This window comes from Pelophylax lessonae (assembly GCF_965119305.1).
Source record: "Pelophylax lessonae genome assembly, chromosome: 2".
Classification (NCBI taxonomy): domain Eukaryota; kingdom Metazoa; phylum Chordata; class Amphibia; order Anura; family Ranidae; genus Pelophylax; species Pelophylax lessonae.
This window is the reverse complement of record NC_138769.1, coordinates 40,189,688-40,213,804: the sequence shown is the minus strand read 5'-3', so window position 1 is coordinate 40,213,804 and position 24,117 is coordinate 40,189,688. Positions and strand designations below refer to the sequence as shown.

General features: G+C 47.7%; 1 protein-coding gene across 1 annotated transcript in view; it reads right to left on the bottom strand.

Moving 5' to 3' along the window:
- Positions 1-3,171: 3,171 nt before the first annotated feature.
- Positions 3,172-24,117, bottom strand: part of LOC309547938 (uncharacterized protein) — a gene marked incomplete at both ends in the record, with an annotated part of 56,114 nt that continues 35,168 nt past the window's right edge. Inside the window, 4 exons of the mRNA XM_082247936.1 lie at positions 3,172-3,236; positions 6,473-6,535; positions 7,894-8,115; positions 14,889-15,080. Of these exons, the coding sequence (XP_082104062.1) occupies positions 3,172-3,236; positions 6,473-6,535; positions 7,894-8,115; positions 14,889-15,080 (542 nt within the window). The remainder of the gene's footprint in view (positions 3,237-6,472; positions 6,536-7,893; positions 8,116-14,888; positions 15,081-24,117) is intronic.

Sequence of the window (24,117 nt, the reverse complement as noted above, 5' to 3'; positions counted from 1 at the left end):
TGCTAGAACACCTCCGGATGAAGGAACCATTTCCCTGCATCCAAGGCCTGTTGACTGAGGCAATCCGCCTGCCAATTTTCCACACCTGGAAAGGTAACAGCAGAGAGAGCTGGAACAAGGCGCTCTGCCCAACGCAGAATGCCTGTCACTTCAAGACCGCAAGGACACCCTTGGTGCCCCCTAGGTGAATGACATAACCCACGTTCGTGGCATAGTCTGATTGAATACACGCTGGACAGCTGCCGGTCCAGTGAAGTAGGCAAAGCTGGATCGCTCTCAGCTCCAGGGCATTGATCGGTAACCTGGATCCTCCAGGGACCATACTGCCAACCTGCCGAGGACTCTTCCCCATCTGGACAAGCTTGCATCCGTGGTGACAATGGTCCAGTAAAAAGGGGAGGCAAAATTCCAGATCAAGACTCCCTGGACACCTGCCTCAGCTGGATCGGAGTGTCCAGAGAGTTTGGATTCTAGTCCTATCTGAGAAGGATTGCCTTATGGGGGATCCTCGAGAGGGGTTGAGCGAAAGGGACCGTGTTGAAAGACAACACGATCAGTCCCAGAACTTGCATGCAGGTCCGAAAGGATGACCATGTGCTGGACGGTAACAGTTGAACCGCAGTTTGAAGTTCCAAGAGTTTTTCCCCTGGAGTGAGAAACACCCTAACTGTCCGAGTCCAAGGATGTCCCCCCCTCTTCCACCAGTGTTTCTTGGGCTTACCCATTTCCACCGGCTCGCCCGAGAAACGATCCGACCGTGCAACCAGCTGGTCACAGGAGGCGATAAATTATTAGATCGATTTAATCGCCTCTATGATCTTGGAGGACCGGAGTGAGGTGATTACGTCAATTCCTGTTCAGGGAGGAAGTAATCATTTTTTTGTTTTACAGTAAATGATTAAACATTTTTTTTTTTTTTGATCTTTTGGTTTTAAAAAAGGTAAAAAAAACAAAAAACAAGGAGATTTGGGGTCTTATTGACCCTCGATCTCTCCAAAAAGAGGACCGGTCATCCTAAATTCTATTACAAGGGATGTTTAAATTCCTTTAATAGGAATAAAAGTGATAAAAAAAAAAAAAAAAAAAAAAAAAAACAAAGCTACAGTGTAAAAATAAGAAGTGAATGCATATGCAAGTCACGCATGCATCTGTAATCTATGTTCATACCACACATGTGAGGTATTGCCGCGAATGTTAGAGCAAGAGCAATAATTCTATCGCTAGCCCTCTTCTGTAACTTTTAACAGGTAACCTGCAGAGGCGTTTAAAGCATCGCCTATGGAGATTTTTATTAACAGTAGTTTGACGCAAATTTTACGAGTGTGCAACATTTATTTTTTTTTAATTCTGTTTATTGAAAATTTCTCGAAAAATAAAAAAACATAACGCCAATTGGGGCATACCCCGCGCAAAACAACTTAAACAGCTACACACTATGGAAACATAGACAAACACCAAGACGATCTCAGCCCAAAAAAAAAAAAGGGGGCCAAGATCACCGAAAAAAACACCTTCACTAAGAATGAGGAAAAAATGAAGATTCATGACATAATGCATCATAGCATTAAACCCGCTCCTCCACCACCCAGGATTTACAGGCCGCTACAACAGTCCCTCCCATCAGAAATACAAAAGTCTCTACCACATATGAGGTTCTCACACAAAATGAGGGACAGGGGGATCAATCCTGAGTATCAGTTGTCGGAGAGGAGTTCACCCACAATTGCCACACCATCTCAAACTTTCGAGGACATCCTCTAGACATGTTAGCTGTTTTATACAAAGGCGCCACATCATTAACCAGTCCCTTCCAGAACCTCAGTGTAGGAGGGAATGCTGATTTCCACTTCAGATCTATCGCTTTACGGGCATAGAACAGTAGAATGCCCACCAAGGTGCGCACCGCCTTGGGAGCCTGCATAACGTTCACCAAGCCCAGAAGGCAAACGGCTACCGTCAGCGAAACTGCATGCGTAACAAGGTTGGACACGAAGTCGGTCACCTCCCGCCAGAAGCCCCCAACCGCCGGGCACCCCCAGAAGATATGGGAGAACCTCGCAGAGTCACTGGGGCACCTCCAGCAGAGGTCGTTGGAAACATACGGTGTAGACGTACAGGGGTCAGATAAATTCTATGTAATATTTTAAATTGAATCAACTTGTCCCTAGTTGCAATCAGAGCCCCGAAGGGACATTCCCAGATCTCTTCCCAGTCCTCCTCGTCCAACCCCCCCCCCCTCCGCATCCCATGCCGCACGCAGGCCATCCAGACCAGTCTGGATGGAAAGATGAAGCATCTTGTACGCGGAGGAGAGAGGCTTTTCCAGGGTATCATTACGCAACAGAGCCTCTAAGTTATCATGCTCGAGGCGGACAATGGGCCGCTTAAACTGGGTATTAAAGGCGTGTCGGAGTTGCAAATAGCGAAAAAAGAAAGAATTTGGAAAGAAATTTATGTTTAAGCCTATCAAACGTAAACAATGTCGCCCCCTCACAGATGTCTGCAAGGGATCTCGCTCCCCTGCCCACCCACAAAGCGGGATCCGGGATAGAGCGAAATTTCAAAAGTTGAGGGTTAAACCATAGAGGGATGTCGGGCGACCAGAGTGCCCTTTTTTGGTTGGGCACCGCAATAATGGTATGCCAAGCCCTGACCACCATCCGCATGGAGACGGTCAAGGAGGGATACGTGGCCCGCGGTCCCCTGTACAAAGCATTCCGCAAAGTCTCGTATGAGCCCACAAATGCTGCCTCAAGGACCACGGACGCGTTGGTCTTATCTGCTACTAACCATACATGTGCCTGAACCAGCATGGCCGCCATATAATACAGGTAGAAGTTGGGGCACGCAAGTCCCCCTTGCATCCATGGTCTGCATAACACTTTTTGCTAAATCTGGCTGGACCCAATGACCATAGGAATGTGGTAATAAGTGAATAGAGTTGCTTAAACAGAGACTTCGGCAACCAAACCGGGGAGTGTCGGAAAATATAAAGTAGTACCGGAAGAATTTTAATTTTAATCAAATGAATCTTTAGGGAGAGGGGGAGACGGGACCATGTCCCAACCACCTGCTTACACCACTGAAGTTTGGGTCGCAGATTGAGAGCAACAAAATCATGTATATTAGAAGATATGCAGACCCCTAAATATTTAATAGAACAGGTGAGTTTCAGTGGTAAGGCAGGGTCCCACTGAGTCTCCGGACCAAGGATTTGTCCCAGTTGGTACGTAGCCCTGAAATAGAAGCAAATCGGTCAAGAATTAACAGTATTTCCCGGATTTTGTAAAAAGAGGATAAGGTCGTCTGCATACAGGGCAAGTTTCTCAACAATAGAAGCCACCGGTATGCCCCGTACTCCAGGAGAACCCCTGATCACCGCCGCCAGAGGCTCCATAGCGAGCGCAAATCGCACCGGCGATGAGGGGCAACCCTGTCGTGTACCCCTCCGAATACGAAAGGGCGATGGTAGTTTCCCGTGTAATTTAATACAAGCCGATGGTCTGCAATAGAGAAGCCTAATCCACTGCAGAAACACCGGGCCAAATCCAAAGAGGTCAAGCAACTCTGGTAATTCCAACGCACGGTGTCAGTGTGGTGGAAGCAGTTGTAATGATTGCGCATGAGGAGGTATAGTGTCCTTGCGCCTGAAAGCTTCCAGTATGCGCTCTTTGGCCTAGTAAAAGTGCACTCCGAGGATAACTTCTCTCGGAACCTCCTGTGGGAGGAAGGAGGGTTTAGGAACCCCGGTGAACTGTCTACTGTCAGGTCAGCAGAAGTGAATAAGGGAACCAGATCCTTGGATAACGAATGTACGTAGTGGGGTAGTTGCTGTGGGGTGACAGTCTCAGAGACGCCCCTAATTTTAATATTGTTGCGGCGTGACCTGTCTTCTAGGTCAGCAAGTTTGTTCTTTATCATAAGAAGGTCGTCTTTGTGGGAGTTATGGGAGTCCGCTAGCACATTATAGGAAACTGCAACTTCTGACAGTTTAGTTTCAGTGACATGAACTCTGTCCCAGTTCCTGTACTTCAGCTTTGCATTGGTGGATTGCTTTGCATTGGTGGATTGCAGTAAAGAGGTCTGCATGTAAAGATGCTCCTTCATGGTGATGTCTGATATGAGCTGGCCAGTGGTTGGGAATTGTGCTATAGGGTCATTCTGTGGGATAGGAGCAGGAGTGTGTACCTGTGGGTTGTCAGGAAGTCCTGAATCCATGGCGTCCCTGCGAATGTCAGCTTCTCTGCCGTGGGTTAGATTTAAGTGGGCTGGCCCCTGAATCTGTGGATGGAGACGTGGAGCGGTGCAGGCCTGCAGCGATAGCCTCCATCGGAGTCTGTTCCAGCAGCGGTCCGTCTGGCACTAAAGGCGAGAGAGGCAGTGGGGAGGGCGGTCTCCAGCCGCCATTTTGTTGGAGACTGGAGTGAGACAGCATAGGGAAATAGGCCGGTAATTTCTTTACAGGTAAATTGTCTGGGCGGTTCCTCCGCATCTCGGGGGATGGTGGAAGGCTTCCCATGGGCAAGGATGGCGTCGGCGGGTGTTTAGTGGCGGCGGGTTGTCGGAGGATCGGCGGTTTTCCCTGGGCTCAGAGCGGAGCTTGCTCACATCGCGGCCATCTTGGTGTGCGGTTGCCACGCCCTCCCCCCGGAAAATCATTTTTTTGATCCCCTGCAGATTTTGTAAGCTTGCCCACTTACAAAAAAATGTAGTGTCTAGAATTGTTATCATAGGTGTATTTTAAATGATAGAGACAGAATATCAACCAAAAATCCAGAGAAAAAAAAAAAACACATGATACAAATGTTATTTGAGTTGCATTCTGTGAGTTAAATAGGCATTTGATCCCCTATGAACCAACAATAGTTCTGGCTCCCACAGACTGGCTACAGTATTTGCTCATGTGGTATACAAATTAGTCCTGTCAATTTAGGAAGGTGCTCCTAACCACAACCTGTTGTGCGTATAAAAGACACCTGTCAACAGAATCTCTTTCTTCCATTCAAGACAAGATTTCATCACTAGACCATCAGCAAGAAGCTTGGTGAGAAGGAGACAACTGTTGGATTATTCACAAATGGAAGAAATACAAAATAACCATCAATCGCCTGCGGTTTGGATCTCCATGTAAGATTTTTCCACATAGGGTAAGGATGATCATGAGAAAAATTAGGGATTCGCCCAGAACTACACGGGAGGAGCTTGTGAATGATCTTAATGTGGAGTTCCACCCGAAATTTATACTTACCTCCATCTTCTCGCTCCGGGTCACCTGAAAAACAAATGGATAATCAAATTTTTTTTTTTTTTTTATACTTACCTTTTAGAGAAAATATACTCACCTTACTTCCTTCTTCCATCCCTCGGCAGCCACGGCGATTTGTCACTTCCTGGCTTTTGCAATGATTCCTGGGAGCTGAACGTCATCGCTCCCAGGAATCATTGCGCCTGCACCGGCCCATACGTCAGTTCCGGGGCGCGCGCGTCATTCCCTTCTAAACAGCGCGACCCGGAAGTGACGTAGGGGCCGGTGCAGTGCATCGTGGGACCGAAGAAGAAGGAAGAGGACCGAAGAGGACGCGGAAGAGGATCGCGCTGGCTTCAAGCTGCCCACACCTGAGATGGCAGCGCTGGACAAGACATTTTCAAGGTAAGTAGGTGCAACCCGGGACAGATCAGAGGCTAGCCATTGTGGAATGTGCTAGCCCTGACTGTCCCGGGGGTATTTTTATAAAAAAATGTATAACCAGGGTGGAACTCCGCTTTAAGGCATTTGGGACCACAGTCACCAAACAAACGTCGCCATGGATTGTAATCCTGCAGCACCCACCCAAAAAAAAAAAAATTTGCAGAGGGGATTAAATACTACCAAAAGAAAGGTATATTTGTGGGAAAAAAAGGACATCAATTTTATTTAGGTACAGTGTCGCACAAGCCGCGCAATATTCCGCTAAAGTAACGCAGTGCCGAATCGCAAAAAAAAAAAAAAAAAAAAAAAAATGGCCTGGTCATTAAGGGGGCAAATCCTTCCGGTCCAGTACTGGTTAATACACTCAATTGTGACGTGTTAACTGGCCAAACGTGTTCTGATATTATTGAACAATCTACTAATGTTTGGTTGAATTATAATTAGATATACTGTATATTACAATCGAAACGTAGGAAACTAGTTCAAAGAAGAGATTATTGTGCGTGTGTTTAACATCAAACTGCCTACATGTTATAGTCTGACTGTAAAATACCAGCGTAAAGGAATTTACAATTAGCATTAACTATTGAGGGCCTATTTACACAGTGGTGTTGCGTTAATGTGCATTATGCAGTTTGCTGTAGTGCCATTCTTTTTAAAAAATGGTACCCAAACACATCTTTCCCATGTACATGTACAGCAGCACAGCCCTTTGCAACGTTGGTTAAAAAAAATTGGATTTTGGGGTTTTAGTCAGCCCACTCAAATTGGGAACACACTCACCTTTATTAAAATACCCCAAGGTGGGCTCCTTCACACTTCGTCCGGCTTTTTCAGGAGGTCCACCTACAAAGATTAAAATATTTTTATAAGACCAAGTCATCTAGAACAATAACTGCAACCTTCAACCGAGTTTCTCTTCCTTTGTGATCATCAAACTCACTGCTGTCACTGATAATGAGCAAGCACTCTCTCTCCCATACAACACTGCAGCCTTGGAAGATTTACAGGCAGCAACCAGTCACCTTGGGGAAGTCAGGGTCAGTACAGGACCTCCGACACTCCTATAAGTGTGAAGAGTGAAGAAAACTACAGAGCTATTACTGACAAAAGGCACAATGAACTGCTATAGCAAGGGCATCCTCAATAAGTGCTAATTTTAAACATTGTGCATTTTAGCAGCCTGAAAAGTGTTACCTGGTGACAGGGTCTCTAAAGGGCCAAACACACGGGCCAAATATCAGGCGGCAGCGGCCGGTTCAATAGAAACTGGCCGATGTTAAGCCCATATGTATGGCAGCTGCTCCAACAGAAGCAGGCTCCTGTCGAATGGGGCATGACAAAAAAAGGTCTGCCGATTGGCATCTGATCGGTCTGTTCTGGCGGTGGGGGTCATAACACAATAGCTCAGCAGGGAAGATCGCTGTACTTGTATTGCATAGTTTGTATAGCAGCTGCACCCAAAAACTTCAGGTTTTTTTCGTTCAGCCCACTGGGTTGAACAACAGAGAAGATAATAGTGTGTACTAGGCTTAAGGGACTGCTACAAATCCATGTGCCCTATCCCTGGGCACGATCAAGTGTAGTTGCTTGTAGTCAAGGCCATCTATAGGGTTTAACCCTGACCAAGAGTTGCGTTGGTACTGGAAGACAATAAAACTGGAGCTATAACATCTTCTGGAGCTATAACATCTTCTGAATACTGACAAAAAGAAAAGATGATTCAAAGCAAGAAACCAGAGTAAGGAGCTTGAGAACACATTTTAAGACTTGATATGAGATCTGCAGTTTGTGAGAAGTGTTCTTGCTCATTATTCAGATCTTAGCATTTTTCTAAGTACTTTTTGCACTCATGGTTAAGGGTGGAGTCGATGCTTTACTAGCAGAGCTACTCCACTGCATGTAGTAGTTTGGTTGGGCGTGCGTGTGTGTGTGTGGGGGGGTCGATTTCTGTACCAGCCTTCACCGTGAGGTGAAAATGCAGACAACCCCAGAAATGTGCGTAGGTTTATGCATAATATTTGGCCTTCAGTAAATCACTTGCCAAAAGTTTAACACAATATTGGGCCAGTGTTTCCTGGGGCAGGCCATGTATATAGGTCAGACCCTCCCACGTGGCGCTAACTCAGCAAATACAATTTCTAACTTTCTAGTAATGTGTAACTGACAGGGACAGCCAAACAATTTCACCTCGGTATACCTACTGAGTGTGAAGGTGCATTTTAGTCTGTGGTCAGCAGGTAATGAAGACACTTTGTAAATCAGTGTACTTGTCACAGTGGTTAGGTTTCCAGTTGTGTTCACTTTGTCTTCCCGACTCACGGGTGGTTGTCCTTCATTGTTCCAGGCAATATTAAATTGCTTATTGCCAGAGGCACGGCACTCGAAAAACTTATCTGCATCTTGTGCTGGATTGTTTGGATTCTCTGATATGAAGATAATAAAAAGAAAAGAATACAAATTTATCAAAAAAGCTCACCATAAATATGACTTTAAAAATAAAAAAATGTGGGGGCGTGGTCTGGACATGGCTGCATAGAGACATGCATCTGCTGAGCTCCCGGCTACCTCCTGCTATCCCCGGCTAATCCTGCCGACATGCACTCTACAAAAAAACGCAAAACCAAGAGCATCACCAAGAAACCCTGCCTAAACAGATTTGAGGGGGAAATTCACCATTTCTTTCCTGCTTCCCGCCGGAGCTCCCCTGGGGACCAAGATGGCAGAGCCACGTCGCATGCTATTGGAGGCCTTGGACTGTGACCATGAGATGGGTACTCATTCGGCTTCCCCGACACTTCTGATGCTTGCTCAAACACCCCAGCTGTGCTTCGCTCGGGGGAAGAGAGCCATCTCCCAGCTACTCGACTCCCGGGCGGGTGGATGCTGAACTGCGAGCGCTTCTCCAGACTCTGCCGACGAAGGGGGACATTGTAGCGTTGGATCGGCCACATAAAGGAGAAACACAAGGCGAATCGTCCCGGACGTCCTTGGAGAAAAGGGTGTCTGCTCTGGAGACTCTGTGGGTTGCACATGCGGAGGTGGTGCTCCAACTACATCTGGAGGATCGGAGCCGCCGCAACAACGTGCGGATCCGAGGCCACTGGCTTGGAGCACTTAGTGGAGAAGGCGATCTTCCAAAAGATCTTGGGGGATTCGTTCCCCGCCAGTCTGCATTTTGATTGCATCCATAGAGCCCTGGGCCCCAGACCCTCTGACCCGAACAGGCCTCGGGATGTGGTCTGCAGGATTCACCACTTTGTGGACAAAGAACAGGTACTCCGGGGGGCCTGGGAGATGGGAGTCATTGACTTTGACGGGGCGACCATAAAAATCCTGCCTGATCCATCTAAGGCAACCCTGCAAAGAAGAGCACTTTTTGCGCCAGTTACTGAAACAAGCTTGTCAGCTCGGACTTACCTACCGATGGGGCTATTCCCTGTCGGTTACTTTCGCAAAGACCAGAGCTCCTTCACCTTGCCTTCACCTGAAGACCTGAAGATTATGGCGGCCTGGCCCTTCCCGATCTACAACAATACTATTAAGCGATCCACTTGAGCAGGGTAATTGATTGGCGCAGGCATCGGAAGTCTAAACTGTGGGTCACCATGGAGCAAGTGGGTCACCATAGTGCCATTTTAAAATGGCACTATGGTGCTACACAGATCTACCCCTGAAATTACACATGCACCCCTATTGGGGACCACATTAACGACCGGCACCAGACCAATGGGTATCACTCTCTCATCCCTCTACATTCCCCTTAATTTCCCATCATAGGGAATCCTCGGTTTGCCCCGGGCCTCAGATCCCCAAATCTCGTGGCTGTGGGCAAATCAGACTATGACCTGGCTTCTGGATTCCTACTGTTCGGTAAATGGCCATCCATAGCGATGTTGACAAGTGCAACAGAACCTTATAGGCTTACTTTTTGTTCTGCCCTACAACTGCATCATTTCTTGCTCTCCTTTCCAAACCCATTGGACTTTAACTGACAGTTAACTACAACAAATGGGAGCAAGAAAAAGGAATGCAACTGGACCGTATATAAACTTGCTCATCCGGCGCTCAACCTAAAACTCATCTAAAACTAAGCTGCTGCTATAGATAAAATCATATGTAAAAAGGTGTATACATTAAGTATTGAAGCATATAGCTCCCACTATAACGACACACTAGCAGCGCTAAAAAAGTCTACAGTATATATAAACTGCAAATCAATAAATATATAAATGAATATATGCAGGAGAAACAAAAAGTTCATGCATAAAGTCCCAGTGTCATCCAAAGGATGCAGATCCCAAGACTGTGAATCCTCATAAATTCGTCACCAACCGAGTGAACAGGAAACCTCCACCCTCACCGCTGTGTGCACCCTTAAGATTGGGAACTCACCAGATAGAAGCTGCAAATGCGCTAAATAAATGGTACATTAGACCTCCCGACCACCTCCAAAAAGCAGGATATTAATCAAGGTGAGGACAAGGTAAGTATCTGCCAACCGATGATCTCCCCAGCATAGCAATCGTGATACATGTAAAGTAATGAGGTCACATAGCGTAATCCTGTAGAACGAAATTTCCCCACACATAAAGATCCCTCAAACATTGCACTTACAAGCGTATATAGATAACAGCGTAGAACAAAAGAAGGAGGACCTGCGTCCTGTAGCCATTCCCCGTCGTGGTGGCCCGCTGCTCGGTACCTAGCCTCGAGCCTCCGGGTTTGGCGTCAGCTTCCTAGGTGACCGCGTGACCATGTTCTGACGCGTTTCGTCAGCAAATGACTTCAACCGAGGGCGTGGTCGCGCGGCAAGGTCACTCGTATTTAGCTGTATTGCAATGGGCGGTACCTGTGACAGGCCGATGACGCGGGTCCGTTACAACCCTCGTACTTCCGCCCACTCCACAGCCTTTCTACATGTACATTTGCACTTCCGCCCTTACTCGGCATCACCCCCATCACGGACCAGATCAATTAACACCCTTCATTATCCGAACTCACGGACACAGGGGACAATCTGGACCCAGATCATCAGCGGATCATGCAGCCAAACCTTAATCTGTTTGCATTAGTACCCTAATAATAAGGTACCCAGCCTTTAAATTGGTGGTATTTATAGTGTGTGTGTCTCTTTTATTTTTCTATGCCTTTTATGCTACTGAGAAGTTTTAGTAATTGGCTGCTTTTTTAGCATCTTGTAGTATTTTAAGGTCATTTTAACACGATATGTGTGTGATTGTTTTTATCAGATGTAATAATTTATATGTATGTATAACACTTGCATTTTATATTATATTATCTTGCCATGGCTGGGTACCTTATTATTAGGGTACTAATGCAAACAGATTAATGTTTGGCTGCATGATCCGCTGATGATCTGGGTCCAGATTGTCCCCTGTGTCCGTGAGTTCGGATAATGAAGGGTGTTAATTGATCTGGTCAGTGATGGGGGTGATGCCGAGTAAGGGCGGAAGTGCAAATGTACATGTAGAAAGGCTGTGGAGTGGGCGGAAGAACGAGGGTTGTAACGGACCCGCGTCATCGGCCTGTCACAGCTACCGCCCATTGCAATACAGCTAAATACGAGTGACCTTGCCCGCGACCACGCCCTCGGTTGAAGTCATTTGCTGACGAAACGCATCAGGGCGTGGTCACGCGGTCACATAGGAAGCTGACGTCAGACGCCAAACCCGGAGGCTCGAGGCTAGGTACCGAGCAGCGGGCCACCACGACGGGGAATGGCTACAGGACGCAGGTCTTTTTTTGTTCTACGCTGTTATCTATATACGCTTGTAAGTGCAATGTTTGAGGGATCTTTATGTGTGGGGAAATAAAGTTCGTTATACAGGATTACGCTATGTGACCTCATTACTTTACATGTATTACGATTGCTATGCTGGGGAGATCATCGGTTGGTAGATACTTACCTTGTCCTCACCTTGATTAATATCCTGCTGTTTGGAGGTGGTCGGGAGGTCTAATGTACCATTTATTTGGCGCATTTGCAGCTTCTATCTGGCGAGTTCCCAATCTTAAGGGTGCACACAGCGGTGAGGTGGAGGTTTCCTGTTCACTTGGTTGGTGACGAATTTATGAGGATTCACAGTCTTGGGATCTGCATCCTTTGGATGACACTGGGACTTTATGCATGAACTTTTTGTTTCTCCTGCATATATTCATTTATATATTTATTGATTTGCAGTTTATATATACTGTGGACTTTTTTAGCGCTGCTAGGGTGTCGTTATAGTGGGAGCTATATGCTTCAATACTTAATGTATACACCTTTTTACATATGACAGTTAACTACGTTCAAGGAATTCTGCGCCGAGATGGGTATTCTCCCACGTACTCTCTCTAAAATGTACAACCTTTAGACTACACTAACTGAACAGCCCCCCCTACAGTGCATATCTAAATGGGAAGCGGACTTACAACGCACATTTTCATCAACCCATGTACGGAATATCATTACACTCTCTCTTAGATCCTCCATATGCACAAAAGTTCAGGAAACGAACTTCAAACTATTAACTAGGTGGTATTATATAGAGAAAGAGCTCTCGCTCTTGTGGAAATAATCTATCTACCTTCCCCCCCTTTGTAGTGATTAATGTACAAAAGGGTCTTAAGTATTGAACAAATATAGTCTTAAAATATATTATAAATCCATGATAGAATTGAAAGAAATCTTCTGTGTATTTAAAATAATTCCAATGCCGAGTGTACTGTGTTCAACTTAAACCATTCACCAGAAATAATTTTCCGGTGAATGGTTTGAACACAGTACACTCAGAATTGAAAATGATTTCTGGTGAATGGTTTGAAGTTGAACACAGTACACTCAGCATTAGAATTACTTTGAATACACAGAAGATTTATTTTCAATCATATCACGGATTTATAATATATTATAAATAATAAAGAAACTTATTTGGTTCAGATGGTGTAAAGCGTGTGTGGCGGCAACCAGGTGAGGAGTACAAAGACAAGTGTGTCTTGACTACAGTCAAGCATGGAGGTGGGAGTGTCATGGTCTGGGGCTGCATGCGTGCTGCCGGCACTGGGGAGCTACAGTTCATTGAGGGAACCATGAATGCCAACATGTACTGTGACATACTGAAGCAGAGTATGATCCCCTCCCTTCCGAGACAGGGCCGCAGGGCAGTATTCCAACATGATAACCTCAAACACACCTCCAAGACGACCACTACCTTGCTAAAGAAGCTCAGGGTAAAGGTGATGGACTGGCCAAGCATGTCTCCAGACCTCAACCCAATTGAGCATCTGTGGGGCATTCTCAAAACGAAAGGTGAAGGAGCGCAAGGTCTCCAACATCCACCAGCTCCGTGATGTCATCATGCAGGAGGACTCCAGTGGCAACCTGTGAAGCTCTGGTGAACTCCATGCCCAAGAGGGTTAGGGTTAAGGCAGTGTTGGAAAATAATGGTGGCCACGCAAAATATTGACACTTTGGGCCAATTTGGACATTTTCACTTTAGGGATGTACTCTCTTTTGTTGCCAGCGGTTTAGACATTAATGGCTGTGTGTTGAGTTATTTTGAGGGGACAGCAAATTTACACTGTTATACAAGCTGTACACTCACTACTTTACATTGTAGCAAAGTGTCATTTCTTCAGTGTTGTCACATAAAAAGATATAATAAAATATTTACAAAAATGTGAGGGGTGTACTAACTTGTGAAATGCTGTATATATCACCTGAATGAAAAAAGTGCAAATATAGTGAAAATTATAAAGTGTCAAAAAATTCATAAAAATAGTTCACAGAACAGAAGTCCTATTCTAAAGGTTGTAAAGTGCAATAATAAATAGTCCATTTGTTGATTATATGGTGAAAAAAGGCGCTTGCTGTGAAATCACTTTCCAAAGTGCAGAGTGCTCAAAAGGTGCTCCTTAAAAAAGTTGGTCGCTTACCTCACAGAGTGGTTCCCGAATTACAGGTATCATATGAGCCCGTATTCCGTCCGACACTGTGTGTCACCAATGTCAGTGGATATCCCGGATCACAAACTCAGTATATACAAATGGCGAGAAATGATTTTCAATCTTCCTGCAGTTGCTCGTCAGCAGTAATCATACAAAGCAAGCAGGGAGAATCTCATAGCGTAATACAGCATGCATTTATAAAAAAACACTCGTTCACTTAAAAAGTAAATAAAAGCGAGCTTCAGACGAACGTTATGGCTATGGCCGCAGTGTCTCACACTCCATCAGCGCCTGGTAACGTCACACACACTCTGACGCATTTCCCCAAAACTGGCGTCATCTGGGATTGGCCGGGGGTGGGGGCTTAATAAATGCATGCTGTATTACACTATGAGATTCTCCCTGCTTGCTTTGTATGATTACTGTTGATGAGCAGCTGAAGGAAGATTGAAAATCATTTCTCGTCATTTGTAGATACGGAGTTTGTGATCCGGGATATCCACTGACATTGGTGAGACGCAGTGTCAGACAGAATACAGGCTCACATGATACCTTTAATTCGGGATCCACTCTGTGGGGTAAGCAGCCAACTTTTTTCAAGGAGCACCTTTGAGAATTTTGCACTTTGGAAAGGAATTTCAAAACAAGCACCTTCTCTCACTGGAAAATCAATAAATGGACTAACATTGTACTTTACAACCTTTGAAATAGGACTTCTGTTCTGTGAACTATATTTTGACTTTTTTGCCACTTTATAATTTGTACTGTATTTGCACTTTTATTCTGTTCAGGTGAATATGATAGATAGATAGATAGATAGATAGATAGATAGATAGATAGATAGATAGATAGATAGATAGATAGATAGATAGATAGATAGAGTGATCAATTTGTCTTTACACATGTTTATTCAACTATTTAGAGGGATAGCGCACTACTTTTTGAACAAGATTTATTCATACTTTAACTACTTCCTTTGTACCCGATAGCCAGATCTATGTGAGCTAAGTCAAGATACACTAAAGTAGAATTTCTTGCTCCCTCCCCCCTCCTAACCTGTATTAAAAAAAAAAAAGCTCAGGTGAGGACACATCTGGATATGCCTGGACAGATGAGATCCATAATATCAAAGAGCAGCTACAGCATTTGTAGCTGCAGACTTAATTTTTCTAAAGGAGCCTGGAATGCCTCTTAATTGTGTGCAGATCAACCTAGACATCTCATACAAATGTACAGGACTACCCACCTTTAATGCTCTCCTTCTCCAACCAGAATTCACATGTTGGGTTGATACTTGGGTCAGAGTATTGACCTTTGGAAAAAGCATCAATTTTCTTCTCAATAAGCTGGACAGACGTAGGCGTTCGTATCTCCTGAGGATTCAAGTCTATTCTGAGGTCATTCCCTTGGCCAATGCACAACACTTCATTTGCTGACTCTGGATAAAACAACATACAATATTTTAAGGGATCAAGAAAACCTACAGCCAGAATTGAAATGAAATATCGTAACGCTCAAAATCTGCATGTCTACGGGGACATCAAAAATTCTCCAAAGATTTGTACACCCGGGGTCTTCAAACTATAACCCTCCAGTTTTTCAGGAACTACAATTCCCATCATGCCTAGTCATGTCTGTGAATGTCAAGAGTTTTACAATGCCTCATGGGATGTGTAGTTTCACAACAGCTGGAGGGCCGTAGTTTGAGGATCCCTGCTGTACATGCTCATAAACACTGCTGACTATGAAACGTTTAGAAATTTAACACCTGCAAGATGGCTTACCTGGATGGCCTATAAATAATGTATGGTTGTAATCCACTGTTGTCTTCAGAATGTAAATAGTACATTTAATGGGGCAGATTCATAAGATGTTGGAGTTTTACAAACTGTAGTATTGTAAATAAGTGGGATTTATGGAGTTATTAAACAGGAGTTAAGCTTCTGTTGAGCTCCTGACTGCTTGTGATTGTTTTGTGTAAAAGTAATTGTGTAAAAGTAATTTGTCTACTGCTTTGGAAAGCTTTTGTTTCTGTCACTTTTTCAGCTTTTAAGCCATTTTGCACAAAGTTGTCAAGTCTTTTTTTGTTTATAGTGCGAAAAATAAAAACCACAGGAGGTGCCGCATCGGTTGTCATTACAAGACAGCCGACCGTCAGCTATGGACGCCGGTACCGGTCTGATGCCTTTAGCTGCAGGCATCACTCTGGTACAAGCACTTTCCGAAATATCGGCCACCTTTTTTTCCACGCTAGCCTCCAAATCGAAAATTGAAGAAGAGGATAATAAAGTTACGAAAATCCTTGTACAAACAGAATAAAAATTTGAAAGTGATGTAATCTATTGTATTTTCAATGAGAAATTGTACTGATTAACCACTTGCCTACTGGGCACTTTCACCCCCTTCCTGCCAAGGCCAGTTTTCAGCTTTCAGCGTTGTCACACTTTGAATGACAATTGCGCGGTCACACACCACTGTACCCAAACAAAATTTTTATAATTTTTTTTTTTCAAGATTGATAGCTTTTTTTAGTGCCATTTAATCCCCACTGGATTTTTTATTTTTTTGCTAAACAAACGAAAATTTAAAAAAAAAAAAAAAAAAAAAAAAAAAAAAAAGTTTCTTACTTTCGGTTATAAAATTTTGTAAATAACTGGATTTTTGTCTTGCCGTAAAATCCTTTTCTCTGAGGTTCACTGACGGACACAGCGACATATCTTCTTAAACCCTTGGGCTATGCCGCGCTCTCCACAGGAGTAGGACTAGGCAGAAATAAAAATTTGGCTACGCCACCTGGGGCAGTCCCAGCAGGAATACTCCCACTTCCTGCTATAGGACTTCAGTTTGTAACAAGCAGTGTCAGAAGAATACATAACCCAACCCAACCCAACCGAGGGGTGGGTGCTGTGTCCGTCAGTGAACCTCGGAGAAAATGATTTTGCGGTAAGACAAAAATCCAGTTCTCTTTCGTTCACTGGCAGACAGCTTCAATACTTCTTAGACCCTTGGGACGTCCCAAAGCAGTGTCAATATGAGGGGGTGGAATAAGCACAGCAATACATGCAATTCCCAAAAAGGGCTAAACATAGCCAACCAGGTAAACCAGGAGCTCAAACCAGGAACAACTGGAGCTCACTACCAGGAAAAGAATACAACCCTTAAGAGGCAGGAGCCTCTGCAACTGCAGCCTGCAAAACTTTGCAGCCAAACGCAGCATCCGAAGATGCACGTACATCCACCTTATAAAACGTTGTGAATATATGTACAAACGACCACGTAGCCTCCTTGCACACCTGAACCAGTGACGCCTGATGACGGAAGGCCCAGGAGGCGCTAAACGCCCTTCTAGAATGTGCCTTGACAAGGAAACGAGGAACCCGATCCTTAATAGTATAGACCTGCAGCACCGTCTGTCTGAGCCATCTGGAAATGGTCGCAGCAGATGCAGCCTGCCACTTACGCCATCCTTAAGGACAAACAAAGAATCAGATTTTCAAATCGACTCAGTCGCCGCCAGGTACACCCTGATTGTCCAAACCACATCCAGGGAATGTAGGGCAAACTCTTTAGGATGTTTCGGCATAGGACACAAAGATGGCCATACAATATCCTCATTTAAATGAAACCCCGAGACGATCTTAGGAAGGAATGCCTGACAGGGTCGCAACACCACTTTGTCCCTGTGAACCACCAGGTAAGGTGACCGACAGGACAATGCAGCCAACTCAGACAACCTACGCGCAGAAGTGTAACCAAAAAGGCCACCTTTTGTGACAGAGTCATCAGAGGAAGTTCACTAATATTTTCAAAAGAAGGTTTTTGAAGTACCGACAGTACCAGATTGAGGTCCCCTGGACGAGAGTGTGAACCAAGGAATTCGCAGCCAACGGCCGCTGGAAAAATATTGGCAAGGCGAAAATCTTGCCCTTGATGGTGCCCAGAGCAAAACGCTGATCTACACCTTGTTGTAGAAACTCTAGCAGGCTGGACACGGAAAAGGAACGGGGAGAACCCCCCCCCCCCCCCCGAGACTCACACCAAGTAATGTACGCCCTCCAAACTCGATGGTAAACCTTCCTTGAAGTAGATTTTCTAGCTTTCAACAGCATAGGAATCACCAAATCTGACAGGACAGCCTGCTGTCCTTCAGCACCTGGCTTTTAATAGCCATGCTGGAAAAGCCAACGACCGTAAAGCAAGATGGAAAATCGGTCCTTGAGACAAAAGATCTTCGCTGAGGAAGTCTCCTAGGAACATCGGCTACCAGCCTTACTAGGCCTGCGTGCCAAGGCCAGCGAGGCCAGTTTGGTGCCACCAGAATGACTGGAATCCCTTCCACCTCAAATTCGGTGTTGCAGTCTCGGCAGAAGTTGGAATGGAGGAACAAGGGTAAAAATCAGACGATACTGACCCCAAAGGACCACAAGAGCATCAGCCAGAGGATCCCGAGACCTTGCCACAAACCTCTGAACTTTCCGGTTGAAATGAGAGGCCAACAGGTCCACATCGGGGTCCCCCACCAAAGACACAGTTGTTGAAACACGTGCGGGTGAAGGGACCAGTCGCCCTGGTCCAACGCCTGGCAACTTAGGTTGTCCGCCTGCCAGTTATCCACCCCCGAAATGTGCACAGCAGAGAAGGCCGGAACATATCGTTCTGCCCACCTTAGGATGCTGGCTACTTCCCGGACCACTAGGGCAATTCTTGTGCCTCCTTGATGATGGACATATGCCACAGCAGTCTAATTGCATCCTTATCGGGCACCCCTGCAGACGATCCGTCCACTGGGACAGGCGAAGCCTGATCGCCCGAATCTCCAGGATGTTGATTGGCAGACTGGACTCCTCCCAAGTCCAAACTCCTTGAGCAGAGTCTGTGCCCAGGACACCTCCCCACCCGGACAGGCTGGCATCCGTGGAAACCACTGTCCAAAACAGGGGAGAAAGAACTTCCCCTTGCCAAAGAGCTGGGGAACGGAGCCACCAAAACGGAGATCCTCTCACACTCTGGCTCAACTGAATCAGATTATCCAATGACTGAGAATTCCTGTCTCACTTGGAAGAATCTCTTTCTGCAGAGGCCTGGTATGAAACTGAGCAAACGGAACCGCCTCGAAAGTGGAGACCATCAAACTCAGCACTTGCATGCAAGTCCGGAGAGATGACCGACGGTTGGACAACAGGAGAAGAATCACATCCTGCAACTTCAGCAGTTTCCCCTCGGAAGAAACACCCAGGCTGAGGCTGAATTCAGAGTCAGGCCCAGGTTGGCCAGTTTGGTGAACAGAGTCAGAGCTGATTTCTGAAAATTCAGTGTCCAGCCGAACTCTTGCAGAGTACGCACAGTGATGTCCAGATCGACCTCTAGAGCCGGCGAAGACTCTGCACGCAGAAGAAGGTAGTCGAGGTACCCCAGTACCACGATCCCTTCTGCCTGAGCAAGGCCAACACCGGGGTCCAACACTTTTGTAAACACCCACGGAGCTGAAGCGAGAGCAAAGGGTAATGCCATGAATTGATAATGCTCCTCTCCCACAGCGAATCCTAGGAAACGCTGAGGCCTGACATATATTGGGATGTGAAGGTAAGTGCCTTGATAGCGATAGAGGCCTAAAAATCACCTTGATGAAGGGATGCCACTACCATGCGAATGGACTCCATCCGAAATTTCTGAACCTGCACAAAGCAAATCACCAGCGGTGCTGCTATGGCAGAAGAGGGAGTTGTATACCCACAGGGATTCACCACCACCTACTCAGAGCAGGATATAGAGCGCAATGCTACATCGAGGGCTGCCGCATGTCCCAGAAGATACCATAAAGAGGCAAGACTTCCTGCTGGAAGTGACATCACTTCCTCCCGCCTCCCTAAAACAAGGCTTGGATCGCCCTGGTTCTGCCCCGCGTCTCTGCCACACATCCAGCGCACAGCTACAGGAGCACACCACTTCCCCTTTAGCCTGCCGGAGAGGACAGAAGGAGCCCGATCTGCAGGAGTGCCGAGTACACTTCCCGTGTGCCCGGAAAGACTCCTTAAAATGAAGACCCTGGAGAAAGGTAAAGAGAATACCTAGCAGGGGTTACACAGCCCTCCCCGGCTTTACTACTCCACCTTTCAGGGGGACCATCCAGCTCCCCAACCTTCAGGTCAGAGAAAAACAAAAAAAGGTTTTAACTTCTGTTTTTTTTTGAAAATCTTTATTGTTTTCAACAAAGCAACAACATACAAACATTGGTGCAAAAGGTTCACCGAACAGCCTCGCCACACATGGTCATCGGCTGAAAACAAGAATACAATCAGAAGGGGGTGCCCACGCAGGGGTGGATTAACCATGACAACAACAGTAATAGCATAATAGCGTAGGACAGGAGACCCACCAGGCTCCCATAAAGGAGACCCTGCCGAGTCCCCTCGGTATCTAGCCAGCTCTCGGGTCATCCCCACCCAGACATTCAGCAAGCAGCGGGATTGAGGAGTCTGCCAACCACTTGGCCCAGACCCGGTCATGTTTCTTGGGGCAACCTCTATGAACGTAGGTGTCCTTATATAGCGGTATCACTGAATCCACCAGCGCCCTCCACCGTCGGAGCGGGGGGGGGGACCGCTGTTTCCAGTGGTCTTTCTGGCATAGAACAGAAGGAGGCCTAGGAGAGTGCGGTCTGCCACCCGAGGCAACAGATCGTCCAGCAGGCCCGGTAAGGCTATCCGTGGCGAGGGAATCGATCGAGATCTGCAAAACGCCATTTGCAGCCGCGAACACCCGCGACCAATAGTCTTGCCAGCGCCAGCACTCTGGGGAGTGGGAGCCATGAATCTTATGCAAGCGATGAGGGGTGAGGTATGCCCGGTGTGCAATCTTATATTGTACCATACGGTCCCTGAACGAGATCAAAATCTTGAACGGGGAGTCCCACATCTGCTGCCAGTCCTCCGCATCCAAGTCCGGAACATCCCGGGTCCACCGCTCTCGGAGACCCGTGAGCTTCGGAGAGAACACCCGAAGGAGGTGAGCATGCAGAATGGAAGCCGCCCGGTCAGAGCAGTCAAACCGGAGAACCCGTTCCAGGTCCGACTGCACCGCCCCCCCCCCCCCTGCGGGAACTGGGCCTTGAAGGCATGGACAACTGTAAGTAGCGGAACAAATGGGAGGGAGGCACCCCGTGAGACTCAAGGAGTTGGGGGAATGTGGGAAGGGAGAGGTCCGAGGATAGGTCTGAGATCTTTTTGATACCGAACTTGGTCCAGGCGGCTGGGTCCGGGAGAGAGTAGAGGTGGGGCAAGGTAGGATTAATCCACAGTGGTGCATTGGGGGAGACCGCGGTGTCGGGGCAGGCTTCCAGGGCCAGGCCCTGGCGCCAGGCCCCAAGCGTCGTTTTCATGGAGGAAGTCAAGGGGTATGGAGCCCGGGGGCCCCTGAAAAGCAGGTGCGTCAACGCCTCCACAGACCCCAACACCGCAGCCTCCGTCACCACCGCGGAGTTGGAAGCATCTGGAGACAACCACCATACCGCGGAAACCAGTTGGGAGGCCAGAAAATATTTATGACAATCCAGGAAGGCTAATCCCCCCCGAGACTGGGGTCTCATCAGTGTGGAAAATTTGTATCTGGGGGGGCGGGAGCCCCACAGGAAAGAGGAGAAGAGCTTATTAAGATTAGTGAAGAAGGCCTTGGGGGATCCACTGCGGTGAGTGGCGGAAGAGATAGGTCAGTTTGGGAAGGATTTTCATTTTCGCCAGGTTCACCCGCCCTAGCAGGGATAGGGGGAGGTTCTCCCATGCCTTCAGTTTAGCCCTAATGTCTCGCACTACAGGGTCCAAATTCAAGGAAATAAAGGCCGTGGGATCTTTGGAGACTCTTATCCCTAAATACGTGAAGCTGTCAACCCACTGAAGCGCAAGATCCGACGGGGCGGCACTACGTGCAGCCCCATCGATCGCCAGCAGCTGAGACTTGGTCCAGTTCACCCGCAGGCCCGTTACCCTGGAAAAGTCATCCAGGATACCCAGAGCACCCCGGAGGGAGGGACCAGCGTCTTGCAGGAACAAAAGAAGGTCATCAGCATACAGGGCCACCCTTTCCTCCAGCCATGCCACTCGCAACCCCCGAACCTCCGGAGAGCGGTTCCATGGCGATGGCAAACAAGGCCGGAGAGAGTGGGCAGCCCTGCCGTGTGCCTCTGGACAATGGAAAGGGGGAGGATAACCTACCCCCAAGGCGGATCGCCGCCATGGGGGATCAATATATAGTCTGTAGCCACCCGATAAACAGAAGAGGGAACCCCATCCTTCTCAGTACTTCCCACAGAAAGAGCCATTCCACTGAGTCGAATGCTTGCTCTATATCTAGAGATGCCACCACCCTCGTGCCAGCGTTCAGGTGCTGCGTTTGTAGATTAGTAAACAACCTGCGCAGATTAATGTCCGTAGATCTGTGGGCCATAAACCCGGTCTGATCCTGGTCGACCACGGAGGGGAGGACGGGTCGGAGTCTGGAGGCCAAGATTTTGGTGAGAATTTTGAGATCGCAATTAAGCAGGGCAATCGGCCGATAAGAAGCACACAATTTGGGATCCTTGGGGGCCTTATGAATTAGGATAACATGAGCCTCCGCCATAGAGGGTGGCAGCGAGCCCATCTCCAGACAGTCATTATACAATGCTGCCAAGAGAGGGGCTAGAGCGCTCATGTGAGTCTTATAAAATTCTATGGGTAATCCATCAGGGCCCGGGGCTTTGCCCCCAGGAATGGACCTAATCACCACCTCCACCTCCTCTGCCGTCATCGGCCGAACCAGTCCCACATGCTCAGAGTCCGATAACCAGCCCCGAGCAACGGGGTCAAGGAGCGTCTGCAGGTCCTCCGGACGGAGGTCAGCCGGGAGGGTAGTATCATACAAGCGAGAGTAGAAGGCCCGGAATGTCTCCAGAATCCCCGGAGAGGTGACAGACTCCCCCGTAGAGGAGGTAAGTTCTGGCACCAAGGTGAGGGGGGTATCATGATGGGACATGGTGGCCAGCAGCCTCCCATTCCGGTCCCCATGCTCAAAGAATCTCTGCTTAGAGTGATACATGGACAGCCTGGCGACCTCAGACAGGTGAAGATGTAGATCTCGTTTAGCCGCCTGCAGCCCTTCAAAATTGACCGCCGAGGGGTCCCGAACGTATTGGTCGGAGGCCGCCTCGGCCGCCGTCTCCAGGGCAGACACCGCCATCGCCTGGCGCACCTTAACAACCTTGATGGTTGACATATAGTGACCTCTGGTAACCGCTTTGAAGGCATCCCACACCATCCCGGGAGAGGACGTGTCCGCATTTATGTCCCAGTACTCTCGTATCACAGACGGGGTCTGAGCCACAATGTCAGGGTGCTCGACCCAATGGGCGCCGAGACTCCACATGGAGCCATCACGATCACACACCGCCCGTAAAACGATCTGCAGGGGACTATGGTCCGACAAGCCGCTGGGAAGGTAGGAGACCCCCCTCCACGTCCAACAACATGGACGGATTGGCGAAACCATATAGTCTATCCTAGAGGCCGTTTTGTGGGTAGCAGAAAAGCAAGAGTAGGCCCGCTCCTGAGGGTACTTCCAACGCCAAACCTCCTGAAGCCCCGCGGCCTCAGTCCAATGGAGAAGGTCCCCCACAAAAGGTCTTGGGTGGCACAGGCCTATCCAGATCTGGGGAGAGGATGGCGTTGAAATCCCCCAGGAGAAGCACCTTGGCGGGACAGTACTTGGAGACCCTCTCCAGGATGGTGTAAAGGATTTCAGCTTTGAAAGGCGGGGGCACGTAGATGCCCGCCACCACGTACCTCTGCCGCCACATCAAGAGCACCAGCACCACATATCTACCAGAGGGATCAGTGTGCACTGCCTCCACCTCGCAGGGCAAGGATTTCCGAATCAGAATGGTAACACCCCTGGCGTCTGGAACGTGAGCACCCCGGAGGGATTTTGAACCAGCGTGGGCACCCGGTGAGCAGCAAGGCCTAGCAAACCCATGCACCAGACAAACACATACAGAAACAGAAAAAAAAAACAAGTAGTTCTCCAGGGGGGAGAACATAACACCCCAAACATATTGTCTTTACCCTACCGTACCCCAGCACCCCCATAAACACTGGGGGGACAGGGGACAGTTTGAACCCCAAAACAGGAAAAACCGGTGCGAGCGGGCTCAGCCGTCAACTAGCCAAGCCCCTCGTGGGAGCAGGAGCGGGAGCAACAAACAAAAACGTAGAGGAACAGGTGTCAGTTCAGGAGCAGTCCCTAGGAGTAGTGCAGCACACCCGGTGAGTCTTCCAGGTGTCAGTTCCCAGGCTCAGCTCCGATCCAAATAACGACAGGATCCGATGTAATGGGATAAAGCGGCCGGCACCGACCAACACGGAGGAAGGAGTGGGGGGAAAGGGGGGGGGACAGGGCCAGTCCAAGGAAAACCTGCGGGGACAGGAGCGACCGTCAACCAGTCTCGG